At 40.5% G+C, this 16,301-nt stretch overlaps 1 protein-coding gene across 4 annotated transcripts in view; it reads right to left on the bottom strand.

Moving 5' to 3' along the window:
* SORCS1 (sortilin related VPS10 domain containing receptor 1) overlaps positions 1-16,301 on the bottom strand; it is a 264,794-nt gene that overhangs the window by 75,506 nt on the left and 172,987 nt on the right. For all 4 annotated transcript variants that reach the window (XM_048310550.1, XM_048310548.1, XM_048310547.1 and 1 more), the window contains exon 6: positions 2,800-2,864. In XM_048310550.1, the coding sequence (XP_048166507.1) occupies positions 2,800-2,864 (65 nt within the window). The remainder of the gene's footprint in view (positions 1-2,799; positions 2,865-16,301) is intronic.

Raw genomic sequence — 16,301 nt, 5'->3', positions numbered from 1 at the left:
TCTCAGACAATTCTGTCAGGGAGACCCTGTACCCTGCAGACATTTCTGCTTCTTCTCACCTAAAGTCACAGTTCTACTATTCAGCTTCTGCTGGAAAAGATACCAGCACAGAACTGAGGGATTTTTTTCTTATCTGTATTTAGTTCAGCAGGTTTTTGCTTATCTCTTTTATGTCCACTTTAGGATCTTTTATTTTATTGTACAGATTGTGTGGTTGTTTACACACTACTCCCCTTTCTTTGCTTTTTTTTCTCTCTGTCTTGTTTTTGCAAATCTACCTTTTCAAATTTAATTCCTTTATTGAAATTTTACACTTGGTTAACTCTCAAAAGAGATGTACAAACAAAGTAAAAGTAAGCAAAAGCAAGAACATTGAAAAAAAACCAAAACCATAAAAACTCAAGAAAAATTATTTGCAGATTACCCTCAGTCTGGAATAAAGGTATCTTTCTTACTTCAGCACACTTCACTGCATTATCCCACTGGTAGAAACACACCTGCTCCATTCCAGAGGTTTGTTCATCCTTTGGAGGGTGATGATTACTTTGTGCAGGAAAAGGAGACTGATTAAATTCTTGAAGAAAGGTCTAATAGACAAGAGACCTGTACATACCAAGTTGCTCATGGTAACTACAGTAATGGACCATGTGCACACTCTGTCTTGGCCTTAAAATCCTGTGACCTGCAGTGCTTCCAAATACCTGGCAAAAAAATGCTGTGAGATGTTCCAAGGTTACTGCTTCCAGCTACCCACCACAGTCCTGTAGGTAGAGACCAACACTCCTTGGAACAAGGGGCAAAACAGAGCACACACTTACAGAAAATCCAACACCTTATATCACCAATGAGGTGAGCTGGGGACCTCCTGATTCATTACGAGAAATTTCATCCAAATGACTGATTTGCAAGAAGGGTCACCACTGGCTGAAGGTTTGACACCACTGATATATTTGTATTTGTAGTTCTGACACTGAATAAACTGAAAAACTTCAGTTGTACTCCCTCACAACTCAGCCAATGTAAGTTGCAGAATCTGTTACTGGTGTTGAGTTGATGAAATTTGTTATTCCCCGATATATTCTTTTTACTAATATGCCTGACTCTTCAGTGAAGCCAATTTCATCTACCTGTTTCTTGGTTTCCACTTAGAGAGCTAAAATGAAGACTATTAATTTGTCAGGAGCTCAAGAAGTGTTCTGCAGAAATGTGCTACAGCTGTGCAAAATGCTCTTATTTCAGCCTAGGAACACAAACAAGACTGTTCAAGGCATTTGGAGCATGGCACTTTCTCTGCCCACTGTGAGCTGAATATCCCTGAAATGCATCACCAGAATACAGCTCCTTAAACATCACTTGTAGTGCTTCATCTCAATGACCTCAAATTTTAATGACTTCTAACAGCAGTATTTTGTGCTGAAATAGGCATTGTCCTGTTAGAATTATTTCCTTCTTATTTAGCACATCACAAGAAATAAAAAGCCTCATGTTCTCAGCCTTGCTGCCACATCAGGTAAGTGAAATTGAAGGAGAAATAATAATCATAGATCACAAATTATAAGAAATAGAGATCATATGTTCTTTCAGTGTCACTAATCCTGCATATCTTGAAATGAAAAGACCTTTAAAACTTTATGGTTTCTATCGCAACTGTTTCTTTTCAAAATTCATCTTCCAAAAAATTCTCTTTCAAGCTAAATTTCCATAAGTTAAAAACCAGATTGCCTTACAATTAACTCTTCAGGTATTCTTTAAGTTTCCAATGACAAAATGCACATTTTAAGTAACACCAGTGTATTTGAGGGTACAATTCAAGGGAGAACTTCATCCATTTAAAAAATAATTAATTGAAGGCATCATTAATACTTATGTATTGCAAATGGTAAAAACCTTCTTGTTATGTTGCAGGAAAACAGCTATTTACTGAGGAAACAATATGGAATTAAAATGACTGGATCTCTGGCAGCTGGGCTTCTAGTGTGATGCCTGCCTGAGGCAATCCAGTGTTATGGAAAAGAAATCCATGGAGAAAGATCTGCAAAGGCAGTGGAGCTCAAAGATAAACCTTGAGAAAGCCTGGATGGGAGGAGAAAAGGCCAGCAGGTGGCTGAGGGTGCCTGAGAGAATTTACAGCCAATTAGGAGAATATTTTGGAGTTGCAGGTAAAGGAGGCTCCTGGAATACAAAAAAAAAAAACAACCCAAAACTAAACCAAACAAACAAAAAATCAAACACCTCAAGAGGCAAAGCAGGGAGGGAAAGAAGCTGATGAAAGTGAAGGACAACAACAGGACATGCAGTAACAGTGAAGAATGCACTTACACTGGTCATTAAAAGGTTTCTAATGTGAGAGAAATTAGGTATTTTCAAAGGTAGTACCTAAGGCAAAGTATCCCTGGTCTGCTAAAGCTATAAAGCCATAGACAACATGAACAAGGTGATTTTATTTACTGTGTGAACAAACAGCAGCTAGACTTTGTGACCCAGGAACTTCAATGTCATGTTCCCATCAACAAAAATCATAAGAAAAAATAAAAGTGTTGTGTGTAGTAACTCCAGTTACTGCTTATCACCTATTCTTCCTTACCATGCCCTCAGCTGCTTTCACAGCCTGATAAACCCAACTTTTTGCCTTGCTGGAAAGGCTTCTCTTCTGACAGACCTAACTTGCAGCAGCCAAACTCCTCATACTAAATGAGTGAATCACTAAAAGGAAGTGAGATTTCTATCATCATATTGCATGGTTACAGCAATAAGAGGAGAGCCCAGTATACCACAGTATCTGGAAGGTGATGTACTTACGACCATCCACTGTCCTTGCCTCCAGGTGCACAAGGTCAGGCTCTCTTCCATTCCCCATCATAGACCTGTAAAAGACAGATTGAGACAAGGGCATTAAAAACAACATATACCATGAATGGCTGAGATATTACTTTCCAAGGAGATCCTGTTTAGCTGGACATAAACTCATACTCACAAATAAGAAGTGAAAATTTTGAAAGAATTTTGGAGTTTTCCCTAACATGAACTTGAATACTTTGAAGAAATTCTACCATTTTATCTAATCAATGTCATTGTACGTATGAGTTCTTTATTTATCACCCCTTTACCTCACTTCTTTCCACCTGGAGACTTGTTCCTGTTCTTGTTGGCACCTGAAATTTTGGTGTTTCTCCTGGTTTGGTCAGAAAGATGCATTTCAGTTCAGGGTGGGATACAGAAGACTTTAACTGAAGAGATAATAGTATTTGCCAGCATACTAATTATAGCTGTTCCTTTATATTGGACATTTTATGCACATTTGCTTTATTGACACGCTTAATGATCAATGTTCCCTCATTAATTAAGAAGTTTTAAAAACTCATTTCGTCCTGAGACATTTTATCACCTCTGATCTAATAAAAACAGTGTTCCATTAATAAAAGAAACATTACATTGAAAATGACTGTTTGTTCCCTCTGAATTAACAAGTAACAAAGACATTGAGGAGTAAGGAGTTTATGGAATTAAGTTTTTCTTCCATTGTTGAGGTTCCCCTGGACTGGCAGTGTTGGCCTCATCAATTCCCTGGAAGAGTCCAAATGGCCAGTGGTTTGATGGGCAGCCTGAATTATGGGAATACTGACTGCAGCATGTGCCAATCCCACTGTACAGAAGCCTCAGCAGCATCTCTGACAATCAGCCTTGTTTCTGGTCCTGATCCTATCATCCAAGTCATAATCCCGGATTAAAGCTAAGGGTTAAACAACCAGTTTCTTTTTAGCTGCCTGATCTCCTAGTTAATAGAGGCATGAGGGAAGACACACATTCATTTCCAGTGATAAGCAAATTAGATGTTCTCTTCAAAGCCCCATTATTTTTCAGGAAATCAGAAGAGAGATTCAAACAGTGATTTAGACCTTAATTCAGTTCCCACTGACTGCAATCAGAGGAACCTCCAGTGCTTAATCATCATGTGCATTAACTAATAACTATTATAAAAATGTTAACAATAACAAGACTGTGTCCTGATTAATCCTTACCTTTGCTTGACAAAACATGTAGCAATTCACTAGGAAAGGTTTTGTTCTCCTTTGTCAGGGACTGAAGTTTCAGAAAACACTCTGAGCCAGCACTGCTTTTACCTCTTCTTCATTTTTAATAAATGGAGAGCCATTTTTAATCAGTTTATGGCAAGGTGTTATTCCCCTAAACATTCAACTTCCACTTAAAATCTCTGCTTCCTGGTAACTGACACCAAGTGAGGGGGGAAGGAAGCATTTTCCTGGGGGATTTTTATTATGTCTGCCATGATCAGCAGATTTAGCACCACCATGCTGGGCCTGCTCGCTACAATTCAGTTCAAGATAGACAGATGCCAGTGACAAACAGCTCTAAAAAAACTGCAGAAGGACAAAGTTTGCATTATGGCATATCTCCTCTCTATTCTTGTTTATTTAAGTGGGCTTTAAATACTAGAACTGGAACACTGGAATAGCCCACTTGGAACTGAGCTATTGCAGAGGACACAGCACAGCTTTGTCAGTTCATTCCTCCTCCTGACCTCACACACCTCCGTGGGGATGTGAACTCTCCAAAGAAACAAGGAATATATTCCACATATTTGAACATTTTGTCATTTCAGAGCACAACAATGGTGTTCATCCAGCAAAGAACCTGCTGCCCTAGTTAAAGCATGCGAGTGTACACTCAGTTTCCTCCTCACAGAGCTATTCTGACCCCAAGAAAAACCTCTTTTGCATCTTCTCAGGCAAAGACAGCCAATTTTATGAGCCATAATTTACATCAAACTCTTAGGTGTCTTAAGAGCAGCATATAAAGATCTGGACCCCTGAAGCCCTGAAAGTAGTCACCTGCATATGGCTTAGTCTCACACTACAACAGCCAGTATTGGTGCTGTAGAAGCTTCAACTCAAGGCAGAATTAAGCCATCAGTTGTCCCAAGGGGGTACAGAACAAGGATGGCTGACACAGGACTGGTGATAAACCTCCAGGACTTCCTTTCTTTTGATATCTGCTAACTCCTGCGATTTAGAAATGTGATGACAAAGATGAAAACTAAGGTCCAGAGGAGGAAATTCCTGAAGTCAAATAGGACATCTGAGGTATAGTCAAGAGCCATATCCATGTCTTCCTATCTGCCAGATCTTTCTCCCTACCTTAGAAAATACACATTTCATTGCTTTGATATATAATAGGCTTAATTTATGTGTGACAGCACAAGGTCAGTCATAATATTAAATGACATAGTCAGGCCCATAATATTAAATGACAACATGAACAATCAGCTGTAAAGAACAGGCAAAATACAAATACACATCTGCTCAAATCAATATTAACTGTACAGAGCTGACAGCCAGAAACCTATCACTTCCATCTGGATTCTGCTGAGAATGCTTACTGACCAGGATTTTTGTAATGTCACTTTTTTTTTTTGGATGATGCTGTCTTGTTCCATGGTAGACCTGGGATATTGCTCTGTACATCCCTCCATACCACCTGAAAAGCCACATAAATTAATACCATTCTCACCCAGTTATACATTACAGATATTTAACTCTGAACTAATCTCACTCAACTCTCTTTGCAGGCAGAGAGGTGAAACAGGCATTTTTGCACTGTGGATCAGCTGAACAGTGTTAGATAGGACTTTATGAGAAGAATTTATCCTAGAAAGGCCTGTTCCTCTCCATCGAATTTAAGATGTCTGGACACTACACTAGAGACACCCACATGTGATCACATAAAGGTCCCAAAGCAGGAAACAAAACAACCTGAAATATGTTTATTACCTAATTTTAAAAACACAAATTACAGATGAGCTATGGATTGCAATTAAAGGGGTAATTGAATGTCCTGAGCAGTCCCCTTTCTGAGAAATGTTTTATACAGCTTACATCAGCCTTACTATTTACTCTAGGACATATAAAAGCCTAGGAGACAGTCAGAAATGCAATATTGACCACAGTGAGCATATACAGGAGAGAAATACTGTGCTTTTGGTTGCACTGCCCCTGAGAACACGCTCTCCGTAGGAAGATAGACATATCCTTCTACATGCATAGGACAATCTGTTCCTAAAGCATCTACTGGAAAAAAGGTGTTAGGAACTGTAGGATATATATAAGAAATCTTGAATTTTTAGTATGTCAACCAAATCCATCACAACACTACCAAGCATGCAGCTATACTGTTAGCAGGTTTTCTTGTCTTTTTCATCTGGCTGGGGAAAAAAAAGCATCATCCTTAGAAGCTGAGAAGGTCAACGTACCTCTACAAGCCTGGATATTATTAAGTAGTTTAAACCCATGGCATCAGTATGAAAAAGAATTAATAACTGATTACAAAGAAATTGTATTCCTGACCAGACTGGAAGGTTCTTAAACTAAAGACAGAATGATCAAAAAATAACAATCTTCACATGGGGAAGAAGGAAACTACATGCTGGATTGGCCCAAGACAGCACCAAAGCCTCCAACACAGTGTTTCTAACTTGATACAAGTACTTCACTCCACTGTACTTCATTATCTTATTTCTTACTACACATATACTTATTATGTGCATGTGGTCAATGCAATGCTTCACAAGCTAGACAAGGAAAAGTGCTGTGTGTTCAACAGCTAATAAACCAAGCAACCTACAAAGAGCAGGGCTACAGATGAACACCATTCTGGGGCCCACTCAGCTACTGATTTGTCTTAGAAATTTCTCTAAAAATAAACAGTCCAAAATTTGCCATTCCCTATTCTGAGCAACTTCTGTTCGCTATGCTGGCAGTGCTTTCTTCTCGTATTTCTCAAATCCATTCTTCCCTTTCAGCATCTGTTCTCAAAGACCAAACACTCATATATGCACAAACTTTTCTTCTTGCCTCAGTCTATGTTTTCACTTTGTGGTAAAATGCCAGCATGTCCTTTGTCTGTCCCTTTAATCTTTGGCCTTCTGTAATACTCCCAGAAACTTCAGGACACCAGGGATATCCCTGCAATTCTTTCTGTTGAATGGTGCCTATTGTATTTTTGTGATTAACTTTTAGTGTTTTGTTGGTATAATTGTCTGGATGTTTTGAAAAAAGAAAAAGGAAAAGAAAAAGAAAAAAAATCTTTTGGGAAAAGGAGGATTTAGAAAAGCCAAAGGGAGGGCAAGGCAGTGACCCCGCTGCCTTTACACTGAAGATGCTTACATTTTGAAAAATTTAGGATCCCCACAGTCCTATTAAAAAGTTGCTTCCTAAAATTTTAATCACTATCAAGCCTGCTAAGTAGTTATCTGCACTTGAGAGCCTCACAAATCGATACCACTGGCTGCAGCACAGTAATTGCTCTGAATGCAGATTCTACATCCACCGTGAGAAGCAGCACAGGGAAAAGACCCCAAATCATCCCCTGGTTTAGAACTAGGCTGAACTAAACAAAAGCAGCCTGGCACTGCCCATTGCACAGTAAATGCTAGTTGGCATATTTCTGTAGTGACCAACCCCTTGCCATCTTCTCTGTCTGAAACATTTCTAAAACCTTGGCTTCCTTGGCCTGTCAGCTCCTCTGAGCCAAGAAAATTCAATAGAGACCCTGTTATCCTGGGGTTTCCACCTCTTCTATCTTTTTTCACTTCCAGGGACAAAAGCAATTGTTTATGGATGCTGGGAACTGATGAGGCTTGCAAGGCAGTCAGACCACTCAGAACTGCAAAAAGGCATCATTGTGAAGAAAGCAAAAGCTTCTACTTGCTGCACCTAATTTCAAACTACTATTTTTTCATAAACAATGAACTTGAAACACCAGACAATAAGGGCTGCATCTCAAGGATTTGTGCATTCTGGAAAGTAGCTTTGGGTGCCTTTGCTTTTGGATGCTTGACTTCAGACACAGACACACTGTACTTGGGACTGTATGCACAAGAAACTTGATGGCAATCTTTTCATACGTATTTCTTGTATCATACATGCTCACAGCAGCCAAGCTCAAGCATCTTTTAAGACAACCAGTAAAAGACACTGTTATTTACAGAATCTTCAGTGCAAATGGCCCAGAATGCCAAATGCTACCATGTCCTTTCTACCGACAGAACCAATGTGGATGTCCCTCATTCTTTATATGGACACAGAGGCCTTATGCAGCTTTCCCATGTCTGAGAGGAAGTGACCAAGTGCAGAATTAGGACTCCTGTGACCGTAGCTCACCTTCTTCAGAGGTGAACAGGTATGATTTGTTCATGCAGCAAAGGCTGGCAGACAAATGACATAACAGCATCTCTATGAAGGTAGATGGAAGGAGATTCACACAGTTCTGGCCATTTTGAGCTTATCAGTGTTGAGTGGGAGTAGCTCAGATGTGGCTGCAGTGCAATGCCAAACAGAAAACTGACACATGGCTTGGAAAATCCAGTTTGACTACTTTGCATGAAAAATGCTCATGTGCCCTCCTCTGCATTCTGCAGATGACTTTGTTCTTAACAAGCAATATATTTGTCTCCTGACCCTCAGCATTCCTTCTTCCTAGTCCCAATTTGAGCAAATCCCCATCTACACATACACTGCATTACACAGAAAGACTAACTAGCTGCAACAATCACATGGAAGAGGGAATGTACTCCTAGAGATCCTCATGCCAAAGTTACCCTATGTGCATAAATATTCTAACAAGCTTTATCCTGTCACAATAAAGCTATAAAGTTGCTTTGTTCAGCACATGATAATGGCTTTGTAATTCAATTATTGGTAGAATTTGCCTTTGGGGATTTATCTTCCTTTAGCCTCAGCATTCATGCAGATCCCTTATCGTAAATCTTGCCAATACAAAACCAGCTCCTCCACTGCCTGTGGACATATCCTGTCACTTCATGTTAAAAAATTGACACCTTCCTCCAACTTAGTGAATGGCAGATTTTTGGTTTTGTTTTAAAGAACAGAATGAAAACAACAACAGTGGATGACACTCGTGTTGTCCTCAGTAGCATTTTTTTGGTCCCACTGATGCTTCTGTAACACTAAATCCTAATTGCCTTTCATAAAAATAGTAACATGTAGCACTGAACAGGGAGCTTTTTGTCCAAAGATACAAAAGTACTTGACAATCAACCTTTAAGTAACCTTCCCTGCCTGGTACTGATTTGTTCAAGACCTATGGAAAAGTACAAGACAAGCAGACCAAGTTAGAAATAGGGGCTGAGGAAAATTTTTGTTCTCAGCTTTATAGATAAACTTCACTGATTAGTCAAGAGCACAGGGGCCTCATTGATTTGACCAAGATCACACAGTTGCTATGTGGCAGAGACAAAAATAGCTCCTGAGAGTACTCCAGGCTCCTTTTTCTTTTACTGCTATATTGACTCCATGAGGACTTTGCAGATACTCTCTGTTCCTTTTTTTGCTTGCAGAAGTCAGTGAATCTGCACCAGGGAGCTTAGTGTGGGAGGCAATTCTTGTGGTTTCTTTAGTTCAGTCCCTATTATGTGAAATTTCACAGGTTTTACTATTCCTGGAATATACTTTAAAGACTGCTTTCTAGCTTTAATATCTCAACCACATCCTCCTGACATGTTTTAGAAACACAGGGACAGACTCCAGATAGGTATAAATCAGCACTTCATTTCTATATATCTGGCAAATGAATCTCCCCTGACCATAATTTAATTAGTTTCTCCCTGTTACATCTCTGCACTATTCTTTCCCACATAGTCCAATCCCATGAAATCATACAATTTGGTGCAATTCAGCTGGCAGCCACCAGGCCAGATCCATTCTACGGTTTGCTTTACTTTGTCACACTTTCTTTAGAAGGGATAGAAAACAGCAGTGCAGTGAGCAAAGCCCAATTTCTCCCAACTGTGCCACCCCACAGCACTGACCCAGAAAAGCAGGTGGCTATTGCTGCCAACAACAGTAAGTAAACGGGGGTAGTGGTGTGACTTTCAGGCCATGGGGAGTCACTTTTACTCTCACCATCTCACCACCTAGTTTTAGGGCTAGTTTTAGAGCCCTAGTGCATAATGACCCACATCCTTCCACACTCTGCCACAGCTTTGAGGGCATTAGCAAAGAAAGCCTTCTCCCCTGCTGCTGTAACACCACCGCTCTCCGTGGGAAGCTCCAGAGAGGAAACTTGGCTAAAATTCTGAAATAGATGGATGCAAATTCCCAGGAAGTAGCTGTCTATTGCTGGTAACACAGGGTGGGAGGAATGTCTTGAAGTGAGGATCTAAACTAAGTGGATAAAATTCAGTTATCAGGACTAGATCCTGATTTTAAGATAGCCCTTCAGTCTTGTATCTTTTTTTCATCTATTGCAGGAAACAAGACTGCAAGCTGGCTTGAAGGGAAAGAAGGAGGAAAGTACCCTCTAGTTACAGTCTCTGAGCTCCCCTCCTTGATGTCATGGACCAAACCTACCTGATTCACAGCTTCTCTGCTGGTACAGTCTAATAGGATCACAATTTCCTACTGTGTTAAGACCATGTCTCTTGCATCTTGTAGTGCTGTGGCCGAGTCAGGCAGCTCTGGAGGAGGCCAGCAGGTCATTTAGAGCAGGAGCGAAAAGTCAACTCTGGTAACACAGTGTGCTGCTCATTAAACATACAAGAGAACATAGCAGTGCAACCTTCCTGACACAGATCCAGACAAATCCACAGGTGACTTAACTGTGCACTGCTTCACCTTCTCAAGGTCTGTCCTTTACAGGTGCATACAGAGAAATCAGCTGCTTAGTCCAATGCCTGCTGGAGACTCACACGTCCCAGGGTGCTGCACAGCACTGCAGGCTCCTGCTGCTGATTAACCCTCAAATCAAGACTCTGAACATGGTGGATGGATGCCTGTTACAGTGGGGAAACTGCAACACGTGTATCAGACAACAAGGCCCTTGGAAAAGAAATATATATGGACCGATTCTTGGTAGATGTTTCAGAGATGTTTATTTCTCCAGCTGCATGGCCGGGGCTCTGCTGAGGAACTGCTCAATCACGGGACCCGAGGGTCCTTGCCCGCGCAGGGGAACACAAAACAACCAATGGAGAACGAGGCTGACGAGGGCCAGGGAAACCCCATGTCTCCCCCCAGGGCCCCTCTCCCAGGACCACATGGCAGGTGGGAGAGACCCCAAAAGATGCCTGCCTACTTCTGCAGAACCTTAACGAGGGAAAGTGGATGATGTAGAAAAGCTGAAGCTCATGGGAGTCTGTACTCATTTATAAAGTATCTCTGCATGATTTTTTAAGAAATATCTGCTAAATTGGGAAAACTAAAACACACCAACCTATGCATCAATCAGACTGAGGCTTCTCGGTCCCAAAAGGCTTATTCAAATGAGTATTTGCTTCATTTAGATATCCTGAAAACTGTTGTGGATTTCTCTGGCATGTACCCGTAACCACCATATTTAAGCTATGAAATACATAGATTTTAAATTTAATTTCTTCCCTTCAACTCACTGAATAAGGCTTGTGTGTCAAGTCAAGTGGATGATTTTCTGGACAGGCTGTCACAATGCACTTTGATTGGCATCTTTCCCATCAGCCTCCAGCAGTTGCCCTGCAGTGATTAAAAGGTCTTGTTCAGCTATACACAGCATCATTTGTAAACAGCCCAGAGACTGAGGCATTTAAATTGCCTCAGCCCACCTGGGTGGGCGTGCAAATATTACCAAGCCAAGAACTGACAGGAACACTGGGACAGTTCACCCAGCTTGCTACAAGTGCTTGAATATAATGAAGTTTTTAACAGGGCTTTGACACCTCATCCCCTTGATTTTCAGCTCTTTCAGCTGCTCCAGTGAACACAGTCAGAGCTTTTAAAATACAGTTACCAGCCTCCTCTGGAAAAGGAAATATATATACTCTATAATTATGCTCTGAAGATTAACTTTCTTTGCCACTACGCATAAAAGAAACACAAATATAGCCCTATCTACTCATCTGTCCTCCCAGCTGCTTATAGGTTTTTCTCCCTTTCAGTGTGTGTGCATATTTTTAAATTAATTGATGGGAGAGGTTGGTTGGCTGCTTCTTTCACAATGGTTGCCTCCATTTTCTTCTCCTATTCTCCATTTTTTTCTCATTCTCAGAAAAACACAAGACTGAGTGAAGACCTAGCAACATCTCTTACCAAACTGACGTATCTCCTTTAATTTCTTCAGGGAATCATTAACATCATGGACACATGACCCTACCGGAAATCATAAATGGTGTGGGTTGGAGAGGATCCTAAAGCGCATCTAGTTCCACTTCTCCTGCCATGGGCAGGGAAACCTTCCACAAATCAGATTGCTCAAGCCCCATCCAACTTGGCCTTGAACACTTCCAGAGATTGGGCATCCACAGCTTCTCTGGGCAACCCATGCCAGTGCCCCACCACCCCAAAAGTGAAGAATTTCCTCCCAATATCTTATCTAGACCTGCTCTTTTTCAGCTTAAAGCCATTACCCCTTATTGCTCCATGCCCTTGACAAAAGACGGTCTCCAGCTCTCTTGTAGTACTTTTTAGGCAGTGGAAGGTGCTCTGAGGTCTCCCCAGAGCCTTCTCTTCTCCAGACTGAACAATCCCAGCTCTCTCAGCCTCATAGGAGAGGTGCTCCAGCCCTCTCATTATTACAGCCCTTGGATCTTCTTGAAGTATGGAGTGGTATTACTTTTGTATTTCCCCTACTTGCTTGTCTGGGTGCAACACTTGAATAAGTAAAAAAATAAAATCAATACCACTGATAGAGATAATGATTGTAATTTGATGACCTAATTTGCTAGCTGGCCTTTTCTATTGTTCATTTTATGTTAGTTTTTAAGACACTTCTATTATTTGATTTTATTTCTTTCCTCCCCCTCCAAGTTTCTCAAGGTTAGGTTCAGATCAGAATTAGATGAGATCCTTTTCAGAAAAAATGTCTCATTTTGATTAAAAACCATTAAATTTGCAGACATTTTAACAAGATTTTTAATCTTTTTTTTTTTTTTTTTTTTTTTAGGGCCAGCTCTAATTGTGATGCCTTGACTTACTGACTTGTAGAAAATAATTTCTGGTGGAAAGCATGACTTATTTTGAGGACCAGAATAAAAACCTGGCTTTTAATGACCAACAAATGTCTGCATTTGTATTTTGGTCATATTGAACTATATGCACTTTGAGCAGTCTTTCTGCAACTACTGGTCATGGATGTTTGGATTTGCAAGCCACAAAGTATCACTATTGAACTATGACTAGATGACTGGATCACTTTAAAAATGGAAGAAAAAAGCAACGTAATTCCCAGTGCGACTGGTTCTCTGTCCGGGGTTGCAGTGTATTCTATCACCATCTTCATGAGCTGTTGAAATCAGGTGGGGCAGTGTTTCCTTGCCTCCTCCCCCCAGACTTCTTCTGTTAATGGCCCATCATTGTCCTGCCACATGACTCATAGATAACTCCCTCCAGACCATCTTCTGTTAATGAGCCTAATCAACACTTGGCCTCGTGACTCATTACCCCATTGTGAGATGCTCCACCCAGAGGGAGGAACCAAGCATTCCATCCTGGATATAATCTGAGATTCCAAACACCACCAACACCTTTCCACTGGATTTCCAGAGGACAGGAGACACATAGCCAGCACTGGACCTTCCGAGGAAGAGCAGACTCTTTTTCTACAGGATCACCACTTCAGGAGGACTGAAAGCCACCATTTTATCGGACTGCCACCACCACCCTGACTAACAGGGTGTCATGTTGTATCCTGACTCTGTCAGTTTAACCCAGTGTTCTCTGACATTTTTTTTTTTCCTTTTCTTTTAATTTCCCTGTTAAATTGTAATTCTGACCTGGTGCCTCCCACTGGTTTGTTTTCAAACTAGTACATTCACCAGTTGTGTTCACATTTGTATCCACTACAAAGCAACATCTATATCAGCAAAATTCCACAATAGGAATGTATACCAAAACCCAACAACTGTCACAAAAATAAACCCAGAACTATTTAAAGAAAGCTATTTAAATCTTTCTCCAACTCTTTTAACTAGGATCTCCTGCATTCTCTTTTCCTAATGCCAACTACATATGTAAACACTGTGCTATCAGCAATAATCCATGTATATTAACTTGTTGTTTCTGCATTATGCTGCTGAATTAATACTGCTTAGAATACTCCTTCCTATCAATTCGGGTACTTTCATAGAGCACAGTTCCAGAATTACCAAGTACCTTGAAAACTTCCATGCATTTTGCTGTCACAGCACATCTAACAGCAAAATCTCAAGAAGCTGCAGGAAAAATAATAAAAAACATGAACATTGTTGATACAGTGTAGAACTGCTGTGTCTTGGGCTTGTATGCAGTGTGGATTCTTCCATGTCTCCACCTGACACATAACATGCAACTGACTCTCTGAGTGGAGTACATTTTCCTCAGTACACCACTTCCACATCCCTAGATTATGCAAACAGATATGTGATGATACCCAAATTCCAGCAATTATTAGAGGTGTCAGTTTTAGAGTAGCCCATCACTAAAGCCTGCCCAGCCACAAGTGTGTCCTAACAACCTTTTAATGAGGTAGAAAATTACAGATCTCTTTTTTCAACTTTTGTTTTACTTTGTTTTTTGGTGGAGGTTTTTTAAGACAAGAAATCTCCAGTCTTCTCTCATTTTAAAGGTTTGAATTCATCTGCTCATCTCCCACCTGGTAGCTCCTTTCAGAGAGTGACATTACACCTCTTTCATTGCAAGTGTGAATGTCAGGGCATCACTTTGAGCTGCAGGTGGAAAAATGAAAAAGCGGAACAGAAGAGCTTTGAAAAAAAGTATTCTATTTCCATATTAATGACTCCTCTTAATGAAACAGAGGATGCAAGAATAAAAAGTACATAGGATCTACAAGGAACTGAGTTGTGTCTACACAGAGTGTTTTATCAGAGTTATGTAGTAAGCATCATCAGACTGTTTTTCTTCAGGGGTTTAAATTTCTCTGGAGTGGTAGGAGGAGGAAGTTTTTCACAGAGCAGCCAAAAAAAAGCAAATAAAGAAGAAAATTCTCTTGGCAACAGATATAAGAAGTGCAGCTGTAAAAGACTACCACTTCTCTGACATGGTTTGCAGGTAGAGCCTTTTCAGGACTAAAACTAGCAAGCTCAGTGGAGTTTATTCACAAGACTCTGAGTGACCCACAAGCTATTTACAAGACAGCATGACAGACTAAAATGGCGATGAAAATATCAGTGAGCAATCAGGAAAATGCATCTTTGCTTTCATCAACCATTCAAATCCATGTAAAAGTCTTTTGACGTCTTCCAGGTGCACCTCCCCTGTCAAAACAAGCAGTGTAACTAAATGCAGCCTCAAGAAGGCCTGATGCCAGAGGCCTTGTGTCTTCCAATTTCAGAGAAGTCCTAGCTTAGAGAGTACTGGAAGCAATCTGTACTAGAGCAACTCCTCAACCTTCCTCAGATATCAGAACATTTCTCACATTCTCTGCCCACTACAGCTGTGTCCTGGTTGATCCCTTCAAAGCCACTGGATTTAGATAAATCACCAGAACAGGAGAGTATCCCTATATTTTGCTTTAAGTTGTGACTTCAGGACATTTTACTTCACTATTTATTTCTGCTCTTAAGAAGTCAGTCCTCTCACTTCTCACATTGATTACACTCTGCATATTTATAAGCCAAAATATATAATTATAAATTTAAAAAGCCCAACCAACAACAAATCCCAGAGCACTGAGCAAGGCTCAGCTTGTACACCAGCACTTGCTACAGATATGGTGCTGTAGAAATCTGGATTTCAACTGTACTTCCGCACACTCTTACGCCCCAGTTCCCTTTTGCTTTTCTTGCTTGGGGAGTCAACAGTGACCACGCATTCAGTGTAAAGGGCTGCCCTTCTGATTCAGCATTTCAGTGCTGTGTTATCCTCAGGTACCTGGCAGCACAGAATGGAAATGCATATTAAAGCCCAGTGTTGCTCTCTGTGGTGTTTTCAATCACACATGCACGGCTGTTTTCTACTGTGGATGTGTTTGAGGACAGACAGAGTCCATAGAATTGCAGCGAAAAGCATTCTTTTTGTCCTAGGGTCATTATGATCATCACAAATATGCCAGAATGAGATGCAAGTGTCTCTACAAATTGTATTATTTTCACTTTTGACAGCAGAAGTGCAGTCTAGCTTACACTGAGGTGTGTTATGCAAGGGGTATTCTGTTCAAGGTGAAAATACAGGCTTGCAGTTTCATGCTTTGTGAATGGCTGTAGGGAAATTAGATGGGTGGTTGGAACATCTTTTCATCTTCTAACTTGCTCTTTTCCTTTGAAACTCCAAGCCTGAGTTCCCTTATTTGTTAGTTTCTAT

This window comes from Corvus hawaiiensis, chromosome 8, assembly GCF_020740725.1.
Source record: "Corvus hawaiiensis isolate bCorHaw1 chromosome 8, bCorHaw1.pri.cur, whole genome shotgun sequence".
In the NCBI taxonomy this organism is placed as follows: domain Eukaryota; kingdom Metazoa; phylum Chordata; class Aves; order Passeriformes; family Corvidae; genus Corvus; species Corvus hawaiiensis.
The sequence above is the reverse complement of the archived record's forward strand: the minus strand, read 5'-3'. Positions and strand labels throughout refer to the sequence as shown.